The 8,875-nt window shown below is 37.9% G+C and overlaps 1 protein-coding gene across 1 annotated transcript in view; it reads right to left on the bottom strand.

Annotated features, from left to right (window-relative positions):
• The window catches only part of GNA13 (G protein subunit alpha 13), a 31,751-nt gene extending 25,012 nt beyond the window's left edge, over positions 1 to 6,739 (bottom strand). The window contains exon 1 of the mRNA XM_011368501.2: positions 6,485 to 6,739. Coding sequence (XP_011366803.1) covers positions 6,485 to 6,709 — 225 coding nt within the window. The 5' untranslated portion in view covers positions 6,710 to 6,739. The remainder of the gene's footprint in view (positions 1 to 6,484) is intronic.
• Positions 6,740 to 8,875: the final 2,136 nt, after the last annotated feature.

The raw sequence follows: 8,875 nt of genomic DNA on the forward strand, positions 1-8,875 counted from the left end.
AAAACAACTGCTATCACTGTAGCAGACTGGTAACTTTAGCAAAGGCCACTGAAGTCAGTTCTCAAAACAAAACTATTTCCTTGATCCATATCAGCTCATTCTAATAATGCTCTGCTAATATGGATGAAACAAATTCTCTCGAAAAAAAAAGGCATCCTGCAAAAAAAAAAAAAAGTTCACCGTATACACAAAAGTGAATTGTATCATGTAGCTAGAAAAAAATGAAGTTCTTTCAAACAAGGAAATAAAAATCACTGTTAATTTCCAGAAATACACACTTAAAAAAGTAGGTAGTTTCTAACTGGAACAAAAATTTTCAACAAACTGCACTCTGGAATGCTCCTAAGTAGTAGGAAACCTGTGACAATCACACGAGAAACACTGCAAAGCAGCTAAACGGAAGTAACAGAATAAAAGTGTTCTGCTATCCCCTTCTCCAAACTGAGAGCGACTGCAGGCCAGGTAAGTGCCCATTTCCAAATGACACTTTCCTACAATATGTGGCTTCCTTTCAGGTAACTGGCTGTCATTAAACTTTTATTTTTCAGGGTCCATTAAAAACCATGTCCACAATAAAATAAAAATAAATAAAAACCACGTTCATTGATGGAACATCAGTTGAGGATCACTAGTAGTACATTTGGTTTTCAAGGAAGTCAAGACTTAAACAGCCTTTACCATGATGAATGGTGGTTAGGATGAACTAACTGTACCACTCTAAGTTAGTAAGTTTACCATTAACTGTCTTTTAAGATTATTTATATCGTAACTACAAACTAAGTTAATAAAGTAAAAAGGGAATGGCACAAGGATATTATGAAAGTTCAGAATATAAACAGAATGTGACTACCAATGCAATACTATGTATTCTGAATACAACCTTATATGCATTTAAAATAATAATGTGCTAGATCTTATAAGGGGAGTGGTAATATTTGGGTGTATGAGTGTTGGTCAAAAGAGGCTGGAAATGAAAGGAAAAAAATGCTCCATGGATATATTTTAGTTCTTGCAAAATGGCTTAGTGGCCAGTGCTGTGGACCAGGAGTTGGTCTGGGTTCCAGGGTCTATCCTACCATCATTTACTAGCTCTGCTTTCTGAAGCATCAAGAAACCTACCTGCATTTGAATTTTTTAACCTGTGAAATGGGGACAATAACATATATTTTATTTCTCTCTCATTTTTAAAGGATGATGTGATGATGTATATGATGTGTATATGATGTGATGATGTATAGCTTTGAAAAGTACAATAAAACATAAGGTATTAAAAAGTGATATAATTTTCAGCACTTTAATTTTCTGGAGGAAGAAACTGGCACTGGTCTGGAGCTAAAATGACCAGATACTTCAACTTAGTTGGGCTACTCCCTATTTGTGAAAGGTCAAAGGGAATAACAATCTAGGGAGTCCTTTGACCATTATGCTTTTGTTAAAAGCAAGCTCACGAATCTTTCTCCTGGGTTAGGTCCACTCTCTAATAAAGAATTCTGAAATTAATACCTGGTTTTCGTAACAAAATGATTTCCTTGCTTCATCCCTTAGTTGTTTAACAAACATTTTCAGAGCAACATAAATTGCTGTACCACTAGCTTTGTTTAGCAATAAAAGGTTATATAGAAACCAGCAGTGTTTTACAAACCCCCTTCGGCACCTAGAGCCCACACATACCAGCTTCTACTCCCCCACCCCAAAGTAAGATATAAACATGAACGCATCGATATTACACAACACGTCAAGGCATATACTTGTGTATGCATGTATATGTGTACATGTGATCTCAGGAAGTTGTATTATGCACATGGCAAGACAGCCTCCCTGTTTTTGATGTCAACAGTACTACAGCACTGGGCTCCCGAGGTCTGGATAAATGCAACCACTCTGACATCTGATCAAATTCACCAACAGGAAATTCTATCTATAGAGACCTGAATTTTAAAAACCTCTACAATCTCTTAATGTTATATATAATGTTTATGTTATATAAGCTGAAATATTTTACCTTAGCCCTAGAATCAGTTAGACAACAGGTGTTTAGCAACTTGAAGTCAAAGTCCTGATTTGATTTTATTCATAGAAAAAATGAACCAAATCCTTCAACAGAAACATAATAATAGTTCACAACTAAAAGCAGTAATTGATTCACTTTTTAAAGCAACTCTAAATTAGGCTTAAAGAATAAACCAATGCCTCTAACTCTATAGTACTTCAAACTCATGCTGCAGTACAAATAAAGAAATAAACATTTTACCACAGCCTGAAGTTCTTATTTTACTTAACACTCAGCTCTTTTTTAGCAGCCAATGCATGAGATTAAATAGTTACTTTGTTATACAGACTGAAGGAACTCTGTCTTAATGAATAAGTTACATAGGCTTAGAGAAAATTATCAAGTACAAACTGTACTACTTAAGAAAAATTAAGTCTAACTGAAGGTACCATGATAACAAACAATTCTGGTTTCAGGGACTACAAAGAAAGACTGGTCATTACAGGAAGTTGTATTAATGCTGACAAAGTTAAAGTGTTTATAGAAACTATGAAGCTCTAGAGTGTTCCTTCCAGTGTCATACTTTCCTGCCCTATATAACCAGTTCTATAAAATTTTGCTTACATTTCTGTACAAATAACTATAATTGGCAGTGATTCCTAGTCATTTTGTTAGTTTTGCTACAGAGTTCCAGTTGTACCGTTTCCCAGCCAACCCTGGACCCCCATTTCTTTAGTCATCTAACTTAACCAAATTCCCTATTGTCACATAAGAGGTTTTTCTAAAGAGAGGGTGTCTCGTTAGTGTAATGACAGGCTATATATAGTGAATGTACAGCCAAAGCAGAGCATTACAAACATTGAATCTAGTACTAAAAGAGACCACTTCTTGGGATTTGTATCCTCAGTGTGCTAGTTTATAAAAACTAGAATGGCACCTTAATATATTAGATTCTTTTTCCACAGTAAGCTATTTAGCTGAGCCATAATGAAACTAACCAGAAAAGGAAATGTTTGCCTTTGAGAACTTGGGGAAAAAAACTTTCATGTTTGCACCGAAGTTATTACTAACAAACGAATGGCCTGCTAAAAACCTAAGCTGTGATATCACGACTCTATCCCTTGTCCCAAAAACTGATTACAGGGCCGTCGCTCATCTTAAACAAAAAAGGCATAGAGAGGCTTAAAAAAACTCTCTCCATTTTCTTGCCCTTCAATTTGCATTAATAAGTTTAATAATTAATTCAATTTGCATTAAGTTTAATCATTAGTTAAAACAAAAATGGTTAATTTTATCTAACTCCTATTTCCCCCGATGTTTACTTTTTCTATCAAAGAGTCAAGAATATACATTGTTAAAGAAAACGAAAACAAATTATGATTCTGTAATACAAGCATGTCCCATCTCCTGGAAAATTAACAAACTAGCATAGAGAAATAATCTATATTTCCTGGAAGGAACTTAATGTGGGATTTTTTTTTCTAGAAGAAACTTATAATTCAGAATGTTTAAAAAATGAGGAAATAAAATAAGTGTCAGGCCCCATGCTAGTGAGAGAAAAAAACAAGAAAGACACACCAAAGGAGCTTCTACTTTAGTGGGAGACCCAAACGCGACTACAAATAATTCGAACACAGGCAAGTAGATGAGCGTTAGAAAACAAGCAAACCGTGGAGAGCACATGGAAGAAAAGGCAGAGAGGCATTCCAGCCAGGATGACTGCGGAAAGCTTCGACCCTAGGGCACGGTTCCTCACTGTGGCCAAGGAACAAATTCATCCAAAACACCTATGGCTGTGGCTAAAAATTCAGATCACTGCGTCCCATCTCAGATTCCTGAATCAGATCCTCTTGTGAAGTCTCAGAATGTTTTTTGTTTTGTATCTAACAAGCATTCCAGTAAATCTGATGCAAGGGGTCCATGAGCTACATTGCCTCACTAAAACCTGATTACCACTGTTCTAAGTGAGTGGTAGGACCTAATGAACGGACACACCCTGGACACACCCTGGACACACCCTGACGGGAGGGATTCAGTGAAGACAGCCATGGAAATGGAACATCAGGGTCTGTGGGAATTGAGGGGTTACACGGTACATGCAGTGGTCAAATGAAACATATTGTTGGAATCACACGAAGGTGAGCTAGTCCTGACTCACATAAAGAGGTTGAACTATGTTCTGCAGGCAATGGCAAATGAGCAAAGCTTTCTGTGCAAACTCATGTTAATTTGACCAAGATTACCTGGGATTATAAGCAATAGGTACCAGAACAATAATGGAAAGGAGAAAATGGAAGCAATAGACTTTGCAGGAGTAAAAAAAGACAGGACTTGGGGATCTGCTGTATGCAGACAAGTGAAGGAACTGAACATGACTTTGAGAAAAATTTTAAATGAGTCAAGTGCCTTCTCAGTGTCCACCATTACACGCCAAGTACCACACCACATCCAAAAGTATGAGAGCCATTAATTCGATGTAATAATTCAGCACCTACGATACGTGCCAGGTGTCATTAAAAATGCTGCGGATACACACAGGAAAAAAATGCTTTTTTTCCAAGAATTTAAAATTAGATCTTGCCCTGTTCCTCTTGTCTTGTGTCCCTACTTTGTATCAAGAAAAAGTATGTCTGGAACTTGTCTCTCCCTGCCTGTGACGCCTTCTTTGCTCTCACAGCATTAGCTGGCTCAAGTCAAGAACATGCAAAGTCCTCATCCTGAGTGGTTTTCCCTACTTGTTCTTAATGGTAAGTAAACATTTAGGAATGCCTTCTCCACAATGACAAGACAGTCTTGACATGAGGCTCTTAGACATGAAGGTCCAAACTGAAGAAGTGTCAGTGAAGTCCACCCTCAACTGAATGGACTTATGGAACTTTCCTACAGAGAACTTTAGAGTACAGTCATTTATTCATTCAGCCTTATGTACTATATGCTGTTACAGATGAATGTTTCTTCTCTGACCTGGAAGGATATCATCCTGAGAACACTTAGAGTGGAAAGTGTGGTTTGTTGAGAAAACGAACTAAGAAGAAAAGAGAATAAGCAGCACTTAAAAACAGGAGAGAGGGTGAAGGGAGACAAGGGTTGTGTGGAGGAATTTATGCAAGACTACCAAGAATAACAGAACAAATACTGACCAAAGGACAAAAATTAACCGTAAGTCTGAGGTTTGGATGGCAGTCACTTATCAAGTTAAATTAATAATTTTCAACACATAATACTGCCAGCTACTCAATCACAATAATAACGTGAGAAAGTCTCTGCCTTTCATGAAGGGACAAATTACTTGATAAGATACATACACCAAAGAAAACTATACAAAACAGCACATAATCAAGTACTATGCTGTATGATGTGCAGGAGAGCCATAATTCAGAGAAAGAAAAGATTCAGGTATCAGTTTTAGAAAAAGCTATCAAACACCTTTCTAGAACTTTTAATAGCCAAGACTGTTGAGTACAAACGGTAATAGCAAAGACTGCTGGCTGTACCTCATTTTGTAGCCACACTCCAAAATGTGGATCATTTTAATGCCAGTGACATCATCAAACAACTTTCTAAGCAGTTTCATTTTTAACTGTCACTTTATTTTGACTATATTACAGTGAAACACTTTAGATCTAAACTACCTCCAAATTGCATACAGTCTAGATTGCTATCATTCCTGGGATCTTTCCAGTCTTTGGCAAATAAAACCTAGAATACAATCCAAGCATTCACAATTAAATTACAAAGCACTTGATTTTAAAAAAAATCTATTTCAATTATCTTTGGATTTTTAACCTAGATTGAATCCTTTCTCTTCCACCCTCCCTTCAAAGATTTGTAACAGCTACAATGTTTTATGGGTACTCTTGTTTAAGACGAAGTAGAAAATATATATATATAATAAATTCTAGGTGTTTCCCATGTGAAAACAGAGATCCAAAAAATAACGAAGGTTTTTTTGTTGTCGCTTAAGAAGGAACATTTTGTTAAATGTGCTTAAAAGCCTTAAAAAAAAAAAATGCAAAAACAGAATGCAAATATATAAAAAGTACAATGACAAACATTAAGGACTTTAATCTCTCTCTACATTAATATGCATCATAAAATGAGTACCTCTAAAGACTAAACAGCACATGTGAATCTAGTTCAGTTATTAACTCTTAGTTCAAGAGTAAAAGGTCGATTTTTTAAAGAATGAATATTATTGCTGTAATTGGGAGGAAATTCCTTTCAAAAGTACAAAATTAGAAGTACCTACAAAAATCATTATGATCTTACTTTCAAAAAGGAAAATGACCAATTAAATGTAATAGCTTCAAATCTATGGGGTTTACCTCATTTTTATCTTCTTTAGTAAAAAGCTCATCTACATAGCTATCTTAATTTCTAAGACTACAGTTCTGCACAGATATATTATATTGTGGAAGTCAGTGAAAAGGGTGTGCTAGACTCAGATATTAATAAATATCATTAAACTAAAATATTTCAAAAGAAATCTCTTACCAGCTGAAATTCTCGACGCCGGTCATAGGCATTCTGTATGCCGCTGTCTGCCCATAACGCTCTTATAGCCGGAAGATATTGTAAAAAAACTCGAGTTTCCACCATTCCCTGTGCCGCCAGGGTGGACCGGGTGTCAAATGACATCATCTTGTCTCCGTTGAGCTGGTTTGAGTTATCTCCCCAAGGAATATGAAGCTTCTCTCGAGCATCTACCAGCACCCTCATACCTTTGTTAAAAAAAATAAAAAGTGACAGGAGTCATTAGTCTCACAGATTCTATTCCAATGTTATTTTCCTAAACTTCTTAATTATTCCAGGTCCACCCGCTCCAAAAATGGAAACCAACATCAAAACAGACACCTGTAACTTCTCAGAGCTTAAAAAACTAAATTATTCAGTTATGTAAAAATTTATAAAATAACTTCAGAGTAGAAAGTATTCACAAGAGAACCAAAACTAGTGAAAAGAAATTATGCTGCAGAGCCTGATGTTCAGGCTCTGAAGAAAATGGCTGCAACCAACATTTTCTGAGACCCCCCCAAAAGACATTTATTTATGAAATACCAAGAACCAAACATTATTGCTGTGTTCTATTTGGTCCCTGAGCTCCCTGCTTATTTAATCCAACACCGAGTCATCTAGGAACACATTCAAAACTCAAAAACCTGTCCCATACCAAGTTTCAAATAAGTGTAAGTCACAAGATGGCCTTAGGTTTCCCTAAAAGGGTAGAGGACCAAATGCGAAAAATATATAAAAACATTTCAACTCATAGAGATTAGTTCAAAACAGTATTTCTATTACTAAACTGTTACTTTTGGTCCATAACAGTCACATAACTATCAAGAAGCCATTTAGATAACTGAAAAACTTTTGCTGTTAATTTTCTGATCATGTCAGCCCCAAAAAAGTAGGTGTCTAGTGACTTCATCTCATAATCAATGCTCAAAGTAGGTCACACTTAGGATACATTTAAGAACCAGGTGTTTATCTGGCTCATAATCAGTTAACATGTCGACTCAATTCACTAACATAATTCCTTATGTTCAGCTGCATCAGGATACAAAGGTACCTTCAATTAACGGCTGGCAAGGCGGAGTCTGTGGCCTTGAAAGAGACTTTAATTAGTTTTGTACTAAACATTAAGATAGGATAAATACGACTGTTTTGCACAGCTTAACTACAACGGTACTAGGACTCAGAGCTCCTGACTTAGTGCTCTTCTGCTGTCACTACTACCCCCCAAAACTTCCTCCAACCCAACAGTTTTCCTTAACTCAGTCTTGGGAGAGAAAACTGACCTGAAAGGGGTTGCTTAGATAGTTCCAGAAGAACGACAAAATCACATTTAAAAAAACACTCCTTGAAAAGACCTGAAATCTGTTGCAAACTCCTACATAACTGCTACTCAGGCGAAATAAGGAGAATCTGGATGCACCTGAAGTACCAGGCTCCGTATCTCAATTTTGCCAAAATGCTTTTTTTCATAAAGTAGAAAATATCTGATACTAAGAAAGATAAGTGCTAATTATCGTTCAAATGACAAAAGAAAAACCATCTTCTCTAATTCAGAGCCCAGAAATAAAATTCTTGTGTATTTTTCACTTAAGAACAAAATTTAATTTTTAAACATTTCCAAATAGCAACAGTGTCTATGACCCAAACTGACACTAATTCACTGACTACCCGTACAGGCTCCATATTACTTTTTGGCCAAAGATTCTTTCTTTCGATGCACAATTTAAATAATAGCAAGTGGTGGTACCCCCTGCACCCCCCGCCCCACCCCGGCCGCTTGCTCCCGCCCCCAATTATTAAGCAAAAAACGAGAGTGGAACGTGTTGCATGGTGATTACAAGCAAACATCCTGCCCGACCGTGACACTGGGGAGAAAAACCACCGATGCTAACTTTTTTAGACTAACTGTATGGGTCTACTCTTTCGAGATGCCAGAACAGTAAACATGTCACCCTCAGGTTTCACATCCTTGCCCAAAAGGGACCAGGGGCTACCAACCTTCGCCCTTGACCAAAGTCTCGGGCAAAAGTTTCCTTATTGCGACGGTTCCAGAACTCCCTTGCTCAGGAGACGACCAAGAAGGCAGGGAGATGGGAGCAGACCGACCCCATGTGACTTGGGTCACCCACCCAGGGCGGCAAGGCTGGGCAGGCAGCGCCGGGGTGGTGGGTGGGGTGTAGGGATGGGGTTGGCTCTCGGGTCTTCCTGCCCCGTCTGGAGGGAAGATAGGAGAGGGCACCCCGCACCCCGGGGCACCCGGCTAGCCTCACTTCCCTCCGGGAGGAAACAAGGCAAGCGGTGGGGTGGGGGGTGGGGGACCTGCCGTGCCGCCCACCCGGGCGTCAAGAAGGAAAGCGGGGCGCCCGAGCGTGC

The sequence above is a fragment of the Pteropus vampyrus genome, unplaced genomic scaffold (genome assembly GCF_000151845.1).
Source record: "Pteropus vampyrus isolate Shadow unplaced genomic scaffold, Pvam_2.0 Scaffold143, whole genome shotgun sequence".
In the NCBI taxonomy this organism is placed as follows: Eukaryota; Metazoa; Chordata; class Mammalia; order Chiroptera; family Pteropodidae; genus Pteropus; species Pteropus vampyrus.